This window comes from Archocentrus centrarchus, chromosome 24, assembly GCF_007364275.1.
Source record: "Archocentrus centrarchus isolate MPI-CPG fArcCen1 chromosome 24, fArcCen1, whole genome shotgun sequence".
NCBI classification, from domain to species: domain Eukaryota; kingdom Metazoa; phylum Chordata; class Actinopteri; order Cichliformes; family Cichlidae; genus Archocentrus; species Archocentrus centrarchus.
Window position 1 is genome coordinate 34,448,446 of NC_044369.1, and position 16,150 is coordinate 34,464,595.

A 16,150-nucleotide genomic window follows, 5' to 3' on the forward strand; every position below is an offset into this window, starting at 1 on the left:
CAGGTGTTTCACCGGACAGCATCATCTTCATCACCATCTGTGAGGAGTTCAGACCCTCTCGGGCACAAACTGGGAACAATGTGACTCTCCCGAAGCAGCCCGCAGGAATGTGCGTGTGATGCGCGCCGGACTACAGCCCGACCCCCCATCATAAACCCCGAGTGTCCTTTAATAACACCGCGTTAATCAGGCCGTCTTTAAATGTGAACATTTCCTAATGGAGCTCCGACCCGCAGCCCCACCTACACGCTGTGCGAGCTTCAACTTGTGCCTTTGCGGCGCTGTGATGCGATTTAACTCCGAGTCAGCTTTGATGACGAGGAGCGGAGCTGAAGGCTCAGCTCTTCTTCTGATGAAGAGTTTGGAGTGAAAAGCGAAGCAGACCAGATCAGAGACACTTCCGTGTGGACAGACGGCTCAGGGGACGGAGCACAGCCGGGGAAAGTGACCTGAACCCGGACAGGACTCCGAGCCGCTCCCGGAGGACTCCGGAACTTTTTGTGACTGTGTGAGCAGAAAAGAGTCAAAGTGTGGACTCACCTGAGCTTCATTTACAGGTGGCAGAACTGCTCCAGCTGCCGCTGCACTTCACAGGAGGAAAAAAAAAAAAAACTGCTGCACGGTTTCCTCAGTCTGCGGCCACTGCGCATGCGCACCTTTTGAAAATTAGAAAAAGTAGAAACTCGACTGAAGCTGTGCCCTGAAGTCTGAGGTCCGCCAGAGAACCAGCAGAGGGTCAGAGCTGTCAGAAAAAAACTAAAAGTTAATTTTGATCCGTTTATTTTAGCGGATTCACACAGAACTAAAGACGAGCTGAGCAGAGCGCCGCAGGTAAAACAGCTCAGGTAAACTCCGCAGAGCACGCAGGCAAAACACATTTGCATAAACCTGCAGGAGCAAACAGTCAAACCGCAGCGGTGCGTTCTGAACACGTCCATGCAAACATCAGGCTGCCAAAGCAAAGCAGCTCCTCGGAGCGCCGGCAGAAACACAAAGCAGATCAGCGCGGATTCATTGGGCTTTTCTTTTGAAATGTTTGACTAGAAACAGGAAGTTAATCTCAGTTCGACATCAGAGAAGAAGATTTCAGTATCCAGCTTCAGTGACACAGAGAAACGAGCTCAGTGAAACAGAGCAAAGAGGACTTCAGGCTGTGGAAATGCTGAAAATAACGAGTTTCTATGAATGTGCTTAACATTGAACATGACAGCACAGCTTCAGGTCACAGTCATTAATCACAGTCTCACACACACACATACACACGCACAGGGTAAACGTGTGCACTGATCTGACCACCAGGGGGCAGCAGAGGGAAAGTCTGAACTTTTTAAATGGTTTATTTTCGCTGCTTTGTGGGTTCAGAGTCCTCACAAACACGATCAGTGCATTCAAAGCCGGTCCTTCAGTCTGAAGCACAATCAGATGGACATCTGCTCTGTGTGAGTCAGAAAACCGTCAGTTACACAACAGCGAGCCTCAGACGAGAGGCGAGTCGCGGCCTGTCCCCGCGGGAGTGCAGAGGCCCACAGCGGTGATCACATATTTTCACTTTGTGGTGGAGTGACGTGATCTGATTGAGATCTGCAGAACATGAAGGTCCCAATCTGAAACCAGCAAACTGATTTTTAAAGATTTTACAAACGCTTTAGGGAGGGGGGCAGTGCCCCCCAGTCTTAGTTTATGACCCCTTCATTAACAGCCCTCTGTCAAAGGTTTGCAGCATCACTGTGTGAGTTTGTCCTGAAGTCCAGGGTTTGCTTCCTGCAGCTGGCTTTGCTTTAAAAATAGAACTTTGACTCAGAGCAAACTTAAAGGGCTGAGCTGTTCCAGCCTGTTGGCTCTGACTGAGGAGGATACGTCACAGGAGCTTAAGGCTTACGGTTAGTGACGTCATTTAAACGCACCTTACGCGACCTTAGTTCAATAAATTCTATTATATATAAACTGAGCCTCGGTTCGTTTTAGTTAATACGATACAGACTTCACATTTTGAGTCATCAGATCTCAGTTTTTGTTCTGTGATCCACGCGCGACAGGAACACTCATTTATAAGTTGTGCACCATATGGGACGTTTCTGCATCAGTACAACAGACACACGGTGTGTGTGTCACAGACACGACACAGACACACACACACACACACAGCAACACCTCTGGAAATCCTGAGCGTGAACACTGAGGTCACCTCACCACTGGAGGTGTAAAACCAACACTACCAATAAAATCACACATTTACAGTATATTAACACCCAGCTCACTGTTGACTTTCATCTGTGCAGGCACACTTTGTATTATTGTTATTACACAACAGTTTGTCTTATCAGAAAAATGCAAACGCTTTCTGAAACCTGAGAAGATGATGGATGGATGGAAAACTCAAACTTTATTAACAAATTTAAAAACATGACGACGGCAGAACTTAAAACTCTGAGACCAACTTCATATTTACATAAAAACTAAAAAAACCTGAGACCCAGACACTGAATTCATAAATACTGAAACAGAGAGCAGTAAAGACGCTGCTGACACATCATTAAAAATCCAGCAGCAGCGTCACCTGAACTGTGAGTAATCGACAGCAGCAGCTCTGACTGAAAACAGCTGAGAAACAAACACATTTGAAGGAGAGTTCAATCAAAGCAAAGAAGGAGGCAGCAGATTGGTCACAGCGGGGATGACATCACACAGGTTTGGTGGTGCTGTTGTAAACGGACGTGTCCTCCTCGGGCAGCGCCTCGTGGGCCGTGCTGTTGACGGGCCTGTGAGTGCGCTTCCTGCGCGCCTTCAGGAAGCAGTAGGCCAGGATGGCCAGCAGAGCCATGATGCCCACTGACAGGATCACGGCGAGCGTGATGGAGCCTGTGGAGAGGACAGTGAGGTCACTTCCTTTTCAGCTGGTAGAACATTTGGCATCTGAGAACCAAGGGTGCATTTCTGACCTGAGTTTTCATTTTCTTCGGGGTCTAAGCGTTCGAACAAACTTTTGGGGAATACGTCACTTTCTGTGGGGAGAGAAGAAAAGGAGCAGGAATGAGTCCTAAAACCCAGAAATTACTTCATACTTCTCACTTCCTGTTCCTCGTCATGACGAAAAATGTACACACACATATCCTAATCCGTAACATGATGACCACCTGCCTAATATTGTGCTGATCCCCCTGACCCATCGAGGCATGGCCCCCACTGAGCCCTGCAGCTGTGCTGTGGTATCTGCACCAAGGTGTTACCAGCATCCTTTAAGTCCTGGAAGCTGTGAGGTGGAGCCTCCATGGATCGGACTGGTTTGTCCAGCACATCCCACAGATGCTCGATTGGACTGAGAGCTGGGGACTTTGGAGGCCAAGCCAACACCTCAGGCTCACTGTGCCCATTCCTGAACCATGTTTGCTTTGTGGCAGGGAGCATTATCCTCCTGAAGGAGGCCACAGCCATCAGGGAATACTGTTTCCATGAAAGGGTGCACACAGTTCAATTATTCAATTCAGCTAATTTCTATTTATATAACACTAAATCAAAACAAACAGTCACTTCAAGGCGCTTTGCATTGTGGGTAAAGACCCTACAATAATACAGAGAAAACCCAACAGTCAGAACGACCCCCTATGAGCAGCACTTGGTGACAGTGGGAAGGAAAAACTCCCTTTAACAGGAAGAAACCTCCATCAGAACCAGGCTCAAGGAGGGGGGGTCATCTGCTGAGGGGGGAGAGACAGAGATTAATAATAACTAATGATTAAATACAGAGTGAAGTATAAACAGAGGTGAATGAAAAGAAACAGAGTGAAGTGCTCTTTGGGGTGATACGGTACTATGGGGTCTCAAGACCTTGTGAGAAAAATGTTCTGCACCAATGCTTAGGTAGGTGGTATTAACATCAACATGATGGCAGGATCTGAGGCCAGAACACGGCCTAAAGCATCACACTGCCTCTGCCAGCTTGCCTTCTTGCTATAGTGCATCCTGCTCCCAGGTGTTCCCCAGGTAAGCGACACACATGCACTTCCACTGCTCTGTGGTCCAGTTCTGAGGCTCATGAGCCCATTGTTGGCACTCATGGGACAGCGTGGGCACCCTGACTGGTCTGCAGCCCCACACACAATAAACCCTAATGCTCTGTCTACTCTGACACAGCATGAACGTCTTCAGGACTTTGAGCTACAGTAGATCGGCCCACATGGGCCACTCTTCATCCCCATGTGCATCGTTGAGGCTCTGCCCCCCATGACCCTGTCGCTGGTTCACCGCTGTTCAGTCCTTAGACCATTTGATAGATACGGACCGCTGCAGACCCCACAGGAGCTGCAGTTTGGAGACACTCTGACCCAGTCATCTAGCCATCACAAACAAATTCTCACACTCGCCCATTTTTCCTGCTTCCAACATCAACACTGAGGACATAATGCTCAGTTGTTCACTGATATCTGCCACCCACTAACAGGTGCCATGATGAAGAGATATTTAGTGTTGTTCTCTTCACCTGTCAGCGGTCAGAATGTTGTCCCTGATTGGTGGAATTTGCCGTTCACTGATGTGTTCAGGAAGGACCCTGATGATTTGTTTTCTTACATCATTTTGTGAGCAAAGGTTGCTCGAGTCACTAGAGACTCCAGCTCTACTCATTTTATGAGACCGGTGTAATCGGGACGAGGCTCGTGTTCGGTTGGTCCGCAGTGAAGCTCTGGTGTGAACCTGTAAAGGGTGCAGTGTCAGGTGTGTGTTGGGTACCGGTGACGCCGTCGCAGGCCTCGATGCATTCTTGTTTCTTCACAAAGTTGTTTTTGTTCCCGTCACAGCCGCCGAAGGTGAAGCGGTGGCACTTCTTGCTCAGTGGGTCGTAGTACCAGTGGGTGAATTTTGCCCGACATGGACCGGTGCGGGGGGGCTCCGTGCACTGAGCTAAGGGGGGAGGGGTTAATTAGTATGTAGCCTGTTAGCTTTGAGTGTATTTTTTTTACTGGATAATAAAGACAAACCTTTCTTCTGGTTCACACTGATGTCCAGCAGGAGGCTCAAGGTCTGATTCACTGAGGAGGAGGAAGGTGTGTTACACTCACTCTGTCTAATTCTCACATAAACACACTGAGTGTGTGTGTGTGTGTGTGTGTGGGGGGGTTACATTTGTTGCACTGGTTCTCATCTGATCCATCGCTGCACTGCTTCACGTTGTCACACTCCAGACTTCTGTCCAGGCAGCAGCCGCTGTCACAGGTCAGCTGATCAGGACCACACGGCGAGTCACACACCTCTGTAAACACACACACAGACACACACACACATACTCACACACACATCCTGAGCATTGTGGCTGTACTGTGGAGCGACTGATGAGGTGCATTGTAGGACTGACCTGTAGATGGCAGAGTGATGCTCCTCTCTGGCGTCACTATGGAAAAAAAACCCCAGAAATGATGTTAGAGTGATTAAAGGTGCGTGCGTGTGTGTGTGTGTGTGTGCGTGCGTGCGTGCGTGTTACCTGTGACTCCTCTGCAGGCAGAGAGACACTGTTCTTTGGACAGGAAGTTGTTGTTGTTTCCTTTACAGCCTCCAAACATAAACTGCTCACAGTCGCCCTTCGTGGCGTTGTAATGCCAGCGAGTAAACGCCGCGCGGCACGGCCCGACCTTTGTTGGAGCCCGACAGTACACTGAGGGGGAGGAGGACAGCAGTAGTTGCATCACTTCCTGTCAGACTTCTACCTGGAGAAATACAGCTGACTGCACTGTGTGCTGAATATAAACATGAAGCCACAGCAGTGTGTGTGTGTGTGTGTGTGTCCATGTGTTACACTACAGGGCGTGCCACTGTGTCAACACTTGTGGTATTTACACAGTCACATGTTACGCAGCAGTTTTCCAGAGTCAACAGTCGGACTGACCCTGATCAGAGCTGTGATCAATACACAATCAGTGAGTGAGTCATGTGACCCTGAAATCAGCTGAAAGCAGGAGGTGAAATGAAATGAAGCTGAGTTTCTGCTGAGAGTGTGGGGGTGTCCTGTGTGTGCGCACGTGTCAGGTATTCCAGTCTGACCCGTTTGAGAGGAGGTGTAGATCATCAGAGAAACAAACACTTAACTGAACAGCAACACAGCCAATCAGATCATTCTGCTTCTACCACACTCGTTAAGGGATCAATACATCAATGATTCAGCAGTTTGGATTTGATAAAGTGAGGGTAATGGAGTTCAGTGATCAGTAAACTCAGATTCTGAGACAAACACTAATGAGATTTATTCTAAAACTAAACCTGACTGATTTCTTTATGGACTCTGGCACAGTGCGCTCCTCACTGCAGGCTTTTCATTGGACTGCATTTCTCATGAGCACTCACAGCTGGTCTGTTGTGGGTTGAGGACGAGGACTGTGACCTTTTCGTTATCCGATTGGCCGTTGGAGTCGGTGACAGTCAGCTTGAAGACGTATGAGCCCGGCTGCAGGTTGGAGAGCTGCACCTGGTCAGGGAGATCTGTCTTCTGCAGAATCCCATTCAAAAATAACAGCATATGAAAGTTAAATGACTCTCAGTAACAGGTTCTGCATGCTGCAGAGGTTGAGAGATGCACTCAAATGACATCCTGAGCTCAGGGAAGAATCACATAGATGCTGATTCACCTGCAGACACCTGTACAGAAACCTAGGGCCTAGTTTTATCTCCCTGTGACTGCTTCCTTCAAAAAAAGTAAAATAAATTAAAAAAAAAAAAAAAAAATCAAGGCAGACTGAAAGCTGGAGGGATTATGAATGAAGGGGGTTGATGCTGCTTTGCTGAATGTAACAGAACAAGGCATGTTCAAAGTAACTGTTGTAGTGATACTACCTGTTTGACTCTAGGTGAGATCTACCTGTAACACAGCTGTTTTGATCTACCGGTGCTAAGCTCCTCCCCCTGTGAGGTTTTACCTCCATCTTGACATTGTTGCCACCACTTTCCAGACTCCAGCGGTAGTCTTTGATTTCGGCGTCACCCCTTGCCAGGCTCTCGGTGCCGTTGAGCGTCACAGTCTCTCCAGGCTGAACGGTGACATCACGGCCTGCATTGGCGATGGGCGAATCCTTCTCATCTGGAGACACAGTGAAGAAAAGCCAAAGTCAGGCAGATTCTCAGACATGGTCACAGCGATCAGACTGACTCCTTCTGTGCTTCCTGAGTGGATTTCTGGAGGTTTCCTCTGATGGACACCAGAGATAATGAGCTCATCAGAAAGGAGGCGTCACTGTATCTGAAAATGTGATTCATGTGTGAGTTTAGACCTGAAGACATTTCCAGATTTCAAACAAAAACCTATAAACTGTTTTTACACTGCACCCTTCATAGAGCGTGTTCCATAGTATCAAAATAACAGAATATGTTACACATGAACAAGATTCATTTTCCTAAAATCAATCTTTGATGGTTTTCCTTTTCCATTTAATCCCGTGGCTTCAAGCTTCCTGCAGACTTTCCTAAGATGATTTCTCTGTAAGAGGAGGTTTCTAGCAGAGACTTCAAAGGTTTTATTGGAAAAACAAAATTTCTTTATTTGTTTTGCAAGTCATATTTCATTTTTACTTTCACATCCAGGGTTGCTGAGGGGAGAGACAGATTAATAATGACTAGAGACTAACAAAATAGATGAATGAATAGAAACACTCAGTACATTATGGGAACCCCCCCAGCAGCCTAGGCCTATAGCAGCATAACTAAGGGATGGTTCAGGGTCACCTGATCCAGCCCTAACTATAAGCTTGATCAAAAAGGAAAGTTTTAAGCCTAATCTTAAAAATAGAGAGGGTGTCTGTCTCCTGAATCCAAGCTGGGAGCTGGTTCCACAGAAGAGGGGCCTGAAAGCTGAAGGCTCTGCCTCCCATTCTACTCTTAAGTATCCTAGGAACCACAAGTAAGCCAGCAGTCTGAGAGAGAAGTGCTCTGTTGGGGTGATATGGGACTATGAGGTCTTTGAGATAAGATGGGTCCTGATTATTCAAGACCTTGTAGGTGAGGAGAAGAATTTTAAATTCTATTCTAGATTTAACAGGGAGCCAATGAAGAGAAGCCAATATGGGAGAAATCTGCTCTCTCTTTCTAGTCCCTGTCAGTACTCTAGCTGCAGCATTTTGGATCAGCTGAAGGCTTTTCAGGGAGCTTTTAGGACAGCCTGATAATAATGAATTACAATAGTCCACCCTAGAAGTAATAAATGCATGAATGAGCTTTTCAGCATCACTCTGAGAAAGGATGTTTCTAATTTTAGAAATATTGCACAAATGCAAAAAAGTGGTCCTACATATTTGTTTAATATGTGCATTGAAGGACATATCCTGGTCAAAAATGTCTCCAAGATTTCTCACAGTGTTACTGGAGGCCAAAGTAATGCCATCCAGAGTAAGTATCTGGTTAGACACCATGTTTCTAAGATTTGTGGGGCCGAGAACAAGAACTTCATTTTTATCTGAATTTAGAAGCAGGAAATTAGAGGTCATCCAGGCCTTAATATCTTTAAGACATTCCTGCAGTTTAACTAATTGATGTGTGTCATCTGGCTTCATTAATAGGTAAAGCTGAGTATCATCTGCATAGCAATGAAAATTGATACAGTGCTTTCTAATAATACTGCCTAAGGGAAGCATGTATAATGTAAATAAAATTGGTCCTAGCACAGAACCCTGTGGAACTCCATAATTAACCTTACTGTGTGAAGAAGACTCCCCATTTACATGAACAAATTGGAGTCTATGAGATAAATATGATTCAAACCACTTTTTTCCCCCCTTACTTTATTTATAAGTTTTGAAGTTACAAAACATTAACAAACATAAACAATATATCAATATACCTTTCCCTTCCCAACCCACATAAAACAAAAGCAAAACAAACAAACAAACAAACAAAAAAAAAGATCTCCAGGAAAGCAAGACAATACCATGGTGACTGGACTGACAGCATTATAAAATGTACTATGTAGAATCTAATAGAGGCACTAGCATAGTGCCCACATGAGTCAAATAAGGCTGCCAAATCTTAGCAAAGGTTTTATAATCGTTTCTAAGACAGTAGGTAATCTTTTCGAGTGGGACACAGTTATTCATCTCTGAGAACCACCTGGAAATGGAGAGGTGGGAGTCAGACCTCCACGTAATAGCTAAACACTTTCTGGCAATGCATAGAGCCAATTCCAAAAACTTCTGTTGACATTTTCTTAATTGTGTACCCAGATTTGTAAAGTCTCCTAATAAACATACTTGAGGATCAGATGGAAATGACACGCCTATAAGTTTTGACATAATATCAGAGAAATCCTGCCAGAATGTGCTTACCTTTGTGCAATTCCATGTGCTATGCAGGAATGAACCCTCTTCAATGCCACATCTAAAACATAGATGTGATAACTCTGGTTTATATTTATGTATTTTTTGTGGTGTAATATAGGTTTGATGGAGAAAATTATAATGGGTCAACCTGTAGCTACTATTAATGGTTACATTTACACATTTTTGACATAATTCAGACCATAGTTCTGGATCAATTGCTACATGTGAGTCAGTCTCCCACCTCTCCCCAGCGCAGTACCTTTGATACCTATAGCAAGCTCTAATCTCTGTAATAAAATGTTATGGTCAACAGTATCAAAGCTGCACTGAGGTCCAACAGGACAAGAACAGAGATGAGTCCACTGTCAGAGGCTGTAAGAAGATCATTGGTAACCTTCACTAATGCTGTTTCTGTACTGTGATGAATTCTGAAACCTGACTGAAACTCTTCAAATAAACCGTTCCTCTGCAGATGATCAGTTAGCTGTTTTACAACTACTCTTTCAAGAGTCTTTGAGAGAAAAGGAAGGTTGGAGATTGGCCTATAATTAGCTAAGACAGCTGGGTCAGTGATGGCTTTTTAAGTAGAGGTTTAATTACAGCCACCTTGAAGGTCTGTGGTACATAGCCAACTAATAAAGACTGATTGATCATTTTTAAGATTGAAGCATCAATAATTGGAAATACTTCTTTGAACAGTCTAGTAGGAATGGGATCTAACAAACATGTTGCTGGTTTGGAGGAAGTAACTATTGAAGTTAACTCTGAAAGATCAACTGGAGCCAAAGAGTCTAAACAAATACCAGCAGTGCTGAAAGCAGCCGAACATGAAGAATAATCTTTGAGATGGTTATGAATAATTTTTTCTCTAATGTCTAAAATTTTATTTGTAAAGAAATCCATGAAGTCACTACTAGTTAACGTGAAAGGAATACTCGGCTCTACAGAGCTCTGACTCTTTGTCAGCCTGGCTACAGTGCTGAAAACAAACCTGGGGTTGTTCTTATTTTCTTCAATTAATGATGAATAGTAAGATGTCCTAGCTTTACGGAGGGCTTTTTTATAGAGCAACAAACTCTTTTTCCAGGCTAAAGGAGCATCTTCCAAACAAAAGCACTGCAGTGGACTGCAGCAGGAACAGGAAGTGGTCCAATACTGCAGTGAGAGCAAAAGTCAAGCAGGTTTTGACTAAACCTAAAACCCCAACTACAAATAACGGGTGTCTCGGTGGTGGTTATCAGGTTCCTCTGTAACTTTTTCTGAGTGCAAACACATGAAAGGGACCATTTGATGTGTCCTCTCACACAAAACTGAGCGCCAGATACTGCAATCAGAAAGTTTAGAGGAGAAGAGGTCTGTCGGGAAAAGAAAACACTGTAACAAAGCGCTACACTGGTGATGCATAAACCCCAAGGACCAAAAAGCAGAAAATCTCTTTTTTCATCACAGAACTGGAAAAATATACAATGTGTTGTCTCTGCTCATTAAAGATTTTAAAGTCTGCTAAGCTCTCATGCTGTCTCATGGCTTAATACAGGAGGTACCGGTCAGTGTCTGTGTGTATTATTGATTGATTTCATTTATTTATTTAGTTAGTTTAACTGAACCAACTTGGAGGAAACAAAAACCAAAGCTTCCATGTTGTCCCTCTTAAAGTCATTCCTTGAAAAAAATTCCCATTAGCCATTCAAATTTTCAGTTTTTCCATCCATTTTCCATCCAGACCTCCCTCTCCCCAGCCATTTCCTCCAGCTTGTCCAGGGGGACCCCAAGGCATTCCTAGGCCAGTCGAGAGGTATAATCTCTCCAGCGTGGCCTGGGTCTGCCCTGTGGCCTCCTCCTGGTAGGATATGTCCAGAACACCTCACCCAAGAGGGGCCCAGGAGGCATCCTAATCACAGCAACCTCAATTTGGCCCTTTAAGTTACTTTTTTGACATTTCGCTTTCCCCACCAATTAAGATGAGTTAGCAAAATGTCAAAAAAGTAACTTAAAGGGCCAAATTGTTTCATATTTTTGACGTCAAATCACAGACCGGAACCTGGGGGCGGGGCCGGATGTGGCCCTCGAGTTTGAGACCCCTGGTCTAAGACAACCTTACACCTCTAAACGTGTCGAATGCGACACAGTGTGCTTCAAAAGTGCCGTTGTTCGTGGACTGTGAAGTGCAATTTCTGTGCTTTCAGGAACCATTTGAATTTTTCCGACAGGACACACGGTTGTGGAGTTATGATAAGAAGCCAGCTGATCAATGTTTCTTTGATACGCTACGTCTTAATCAGCTGTTTGCTGCTAAGTAACTGGCGCTTCAGCGGTGTTCGCCTGACGTTAAGGGTTTAAAACTTCTGCTTCTCGGTTTAAAGTAGAACAGCTGAAGTTCCCCATATGTTCCCTGTGCGCTTCACACTCTTAACATCCACCTGCTGCTGATTTAGTCAAAGAATTCCTATTATTGATTGGCTCGTGTCCTCAGATACATACAGCAGAATCACCTGCTGACCTGACGAGGTCTTTGGACAGATTCAGACCTGGAACCTTCTCACTGTGAGGTGACCAATGCACCACCAGCTGCTTTGTTAAGATAAGATAAGCCTTATTTGCCACATGCACAGTTATACACACTAAACGCACAATGAAATGTAATCCAGGTGACAGCTATATCTACACCATCAGGTTCTGAGGTTGTTTCTCCTCTCTGCTATAGTTGATGGGAGATAGACTGAAGGTTTTCTTCTTCTTTCAGCTGCTCCCTTTAGAGTCTCCACAGATCATCTTCCTCCATCTCACCCTATCCCTCCTCTGCACACGTCCAAACCATCTCAGCCTCTCTGACTCTGAGCTGTCCCTCTGATGGACTCATTTCTAATCCTGTCCATCCTGCTCACTTCCACTGAAGATCTGAGCATCTTCACCTCAGACTCCTGTCTTTGTGTCAGTGCCTCCATCTCCAAACCATCCATCACAGCAGGTCTCACTACCATCCTGTAAACCTTCCCTTTCACTCTGGCTGCTCTCCTTCTGTCACAGATCACCCCTGATATTCATCTCCACCCTGCTGCACTCTCTCCTTCACCTCTCTTTGGATTGTTGACCGCAGGTATTTAAACTCATCCACCTTCACTCCCTCTGCTCCTCATATCTTCACCTCTCCACTTGTCTCCCTCTCATTCACTCACATTCTATCTTGCTTCTACTGACTTTCATTCCTCCAGAGCATACCTCCACCTCTCCAGGCTCTCCTCCACCTGCTCCTTACTCTCACTGTAGATCACATCACCTACAGAGACTCCTGCTGACCTCATCGGTCAGCCTGTCCATCCCCACTGCAGATGGGGGGGGGGGGGGGGGGGGGGGGGGGGGGGGGGGGCTCAGAGCAGATCCCTGATGCAATTCTCCATCAACAGTCTCAAAGCAAACATCACTCATTCCCAGCATGAAGCCATCCTGCTGCTCTCTTCTCAACAACACTTTTCCAGATCTTCATGCTGTGGCCCATCAGCTTCATCCCTCTGTAGCTCCTACAGCTCTACACAGCCTGCATGTAATTATGGAACTATAAACTATAACATTTGAGAATGTATCCTGTACAAGTGTTTTCATAATTCATAAATGAAGAAAGAAAAGAAAATGAAGAAGAAAATCCACTCTAACCTTCACATTCAGTGCTTTTAATGACTAAACCTAACAAAGTGCCTCAAAACTCCATCAATACAGATGTTTTCCTGGTTTATGGGACAAACTCTCAAACCTGGAAAGATTTCACTCCTTGCACGTGGACACGGATCAGCAGAAATGAGCAGGAATGAAGGGAGGGAGCAGCAGCCTGAGCCTGACCACAGCACCACACAAAGAAAACTGGAAAATGTGGTAACGCACCTTGGTTTGGCACATCTGCTAGACATTTTATATCTACCGTTCTGCCTTGTTGTCTGTCTTATTATTTTAACATATGTTTATTTGTGACTTCTGCTGTGTTTTTATCTGCAAAAGGTGCTACTGGATCTTTAATTTTCCTGACGGGATCTTCCTAAAGGAATTAATAAAGTTTCATCTAATCTAATGAGCAGATATGACACCTGTTGAATCAGCTGAAATTTTCTGAGTTTTTCACAAACTGCTGCAAGTCTGTGTTGAGCAGTCCTGTGAATTCTCATTGGTACGTTTCCACTGCGGTCAGAGCAGTGAGAGATGCAGGACCACCCAATCAGGACCGAGAACATCACAGTATCTGCGGTTTGAGCTGTTCACACAAAAAGTCAGAGTTCCACCTCTGCGTGCAATGTGAGCAGAACCTGTGACATCACACAGATCCAGGAGCAGGAAAACTGTGAGAAACTGACCTGCTGAGCTTTAGGCTCACACACACACACTATTTATCTGAACGATCCTTTCATTTGGCTATTTCTGATTTCAGGTCCTCTTGTGCTTATCTCTCTTGTGGTGTCCCCCAGGGCTCTGTTTTGGGGCCTTTATTGTTTCTTTTATACTTACTCCCATTAAAGCACATCCTGGGTACCTTTGACGGAATTTCATATCACTGTTACGCTGATGACACTCAACTTTATATCTCCTTTAAGCACGAACATGTTTCTAGGCTACAGGTGCAATCTTTGTGCTTAGACTCTATTAAAACATGGTTGGCAGACAATTTTCTCCAACTAAATGAGGATAAAATGGAAATACTTATCTGTGCCCCAGATAGATTTGTGCCCAATATAATGGAAGCCTTAGGTCCCCTCGCAAAATTTGCTAAGTCCTCCATTAGGAACCTTGGGGTCACATTTGATTCTGCCTTCACTTTGGACACTCACATCAAGTCTTTGGTTCATTCTTGTTTCTACCACCTAAGGAACATTGCCAAATTGAGTCCCATTGTGTCACACTCGGAACTTGAGATTGTCATTCATGCATTCATATCTTCCCGTCTGGACTATTGTGATGCCTTGTTTAACTGTCTTAGCAAAAGCTCTTTAGAACGTTTACAAGTTGGTCAAAATGCAGCGGCAAGGCTTCTTATGAAATCCTCTAATCTCATATTACCCCGCTTCTGATCAAGCTTCATTGGCTCCCCGTGAAATTCAGAATCCAGTTTAAAATTTTAGTTCTTACTTTTAGAGCACTCCATGGACAAGCACCTTCTTACATCAGTGAACTCCTGCATCCATATACTCCCATCAGATCATTGAGATCATGTGACCAGGGTCTCGTGGCTATACATCCCTCAAGACTCAAAACGAAAGGAGACAGAGCCTTTGCCTCTGTGGCCCCCCGTCTGTGGAATTCTCTCCCTGTCTCCCTGAGAGCGGTGGATTCGGTGGCATCTTTTAAAGGACAGTTAAAAACTCATCTTTTTAATATTGCATTTGCTTAATGTTTTCTTTGTACTTTGTTTTACTGTTGTGAAGCACTTCGTGGCAGCTGCCTCAAGAGGTGCTATATAAATAAAGTTTTACTTACTTACTTACTTACACACACACACACAGGCCATCATCAACCCTTTGGTCACGTTAATGTGAACAGTGGAACAGGAGATCAGCTACGTTACAATCACCAGCCAGCGAGGTGGTCCGAGCTCACCTGTTTGCTGATTGCACATTTGGACACAAATTTAATGAACGTGGACGGTAACTTCATGTTTCAGCCTAAAACTTGGTTTCATCCACTTTTCTTGATCATAAAGTTCATTGATGTCGGGAAAAGGCGGATTTGTTGGCTGTAACTTCGTTATTTGGGGACTATTGATGTGCTTTCGATATCAAAATGCAAGTTTTTCCATGCACTTTATGTCGGCACGGGATTCAGATCTAACTGCAAAGAGTGACATTTTATTTTTGTAACACACCGATATCAGGCGCGGTCTCACGTGACCCCTGAGCGCCGATGCCCGGTGATTACAGGTGTAAAGGGTGCGGACTCACCTGATTTCTGCCGGGTCCCCAGGAATTTCTGGAACACGGACTCTCTGATGTAGCTCTGGTATTTATCCTGGCTCACGAACCTGCACACGAAGCGGTTTCTCTGGACGCAGTCGAACAGGACGCACGTGCGGTTTTGCGTTGCGGTGCCGCGCGGTTCCAGCAGCGCCAGATTGCAGCGCGGGTCCTTGCAACACGCGCGCTCGCACTCGGCGTCGGTGCTGAAGCTTGGTGTTTCCAGGAGAGCCGCGCCCTCCTTCACCGAGTCCTCCGTGTACAGCACGAAGTCGTCCTTCCCGGAGTGGAACGCGCCGCTGCAGTGCGCGTCCTCTGTCGCTGCGCCAGGCCGCAGGAGCGCGAGGAGGAGGAAGAGGGAGGAAGAGGAGAACTTAGACATGTCCAGCTGCGGCCGGTCTCAACGTGAGGAGGAAAGCCCGTTTATTGCGGCCTAGCGCGTCGGCGCTGCGCTTCACTTTGGTCCGGATTCCAGAAGAAAATTCCCCGGAACTCTGAGCTACCTGCTCAAGTGTGCCTTACCTGTTCTCTGACAGGAAGACCAGGACGACAACCCTCCCTCAGACAGGTGACGCTGACGCACCGTGACGTTACTCATTCCCATGCGGACACACACCTGAAGCGCACAACCAGCTCCCGCCTGTGCGGAACTTTTAATAAGCAAATAAATGCAAATAATATTCAGGCTAAATAAACAAATACCTTTGAAACTAAAACAACAAAACACGAAGCTGAGAAAAATCAACAGATATTAAGTTTGAATAAAACCACCCAGTGAAATTTAATTTCATTCCTGAAGCTGGAATTTTGGTGTGTGTGTGTGTGTGTGTGTGTGTGTGTGTGTGTGTGTGTGTGTGTGTGTGTGTGTGTGTGTGTGTTTACTCTGAGATTTGACAGAATAGAATTGAATACCTTTTTCTGGTAATGATACGG

At 45.4% G+C, this 16,150-nt stretch overlaps 2 protein-coding genes across 3 annotated transcripts in view; both read right to left on the reverse strand.

Annotated features, from left to right (window-relative positions):
- Window positions 1–836, reverse strand: part of LOC115774187 (pleckstrin homology domain-containing family G member 3-like) — a 28,411-nt gene extending 27,575 nt beyond the window's left edge. Inside the window, exon 1 of one of the 2 annotated variants that reach the window (XM_030721335.1) lies at window positions 541–836. The gene's annotated coding sequence lies outside the window, so the exon portion shown is untranslated. The remainder of the gene's footprint in view (window positions 1–540) is intronic. The other variant, XM_030721333.1, reaches the window with a different exon arrangement.
- Window positions 837–2,376: 1,540 nt separating this feature from the next.
- Window positions 2,377–15,779, reverse strand: LOC115774198 (kunitz-type protease inhibitor 1-like). Its single transcript, XM_030721352.1, has 10 exons — window positions 15,206–15,779; window positions 6,900–7,060; window positions 6,331–6,472; window positions 5,474–5,644; window positions 5,348–5,383; window positions 5,117–5,245; window positions 4,974–5,024; window positions 4,726–4,896; window positions 2,940–3,002; window positions 2,377–2,859 (listed from the first exon to the last, which is right to left on the reverse strand). The coding sequence occupies exons 1-10, from the start codon at window positions 15,597–15,599 to the stop codon at window positions 2,681–2,683; spliced, it is 1,497 nt and encodes a 498-aa protein (XP_030577212.1). The 5' UTR covers window positions 15,600–15,779; the 3' UTR covers window positions 2,377–2,680.
- Window positions 15,780–16,150: the final 371 nt, after the last annotated feature.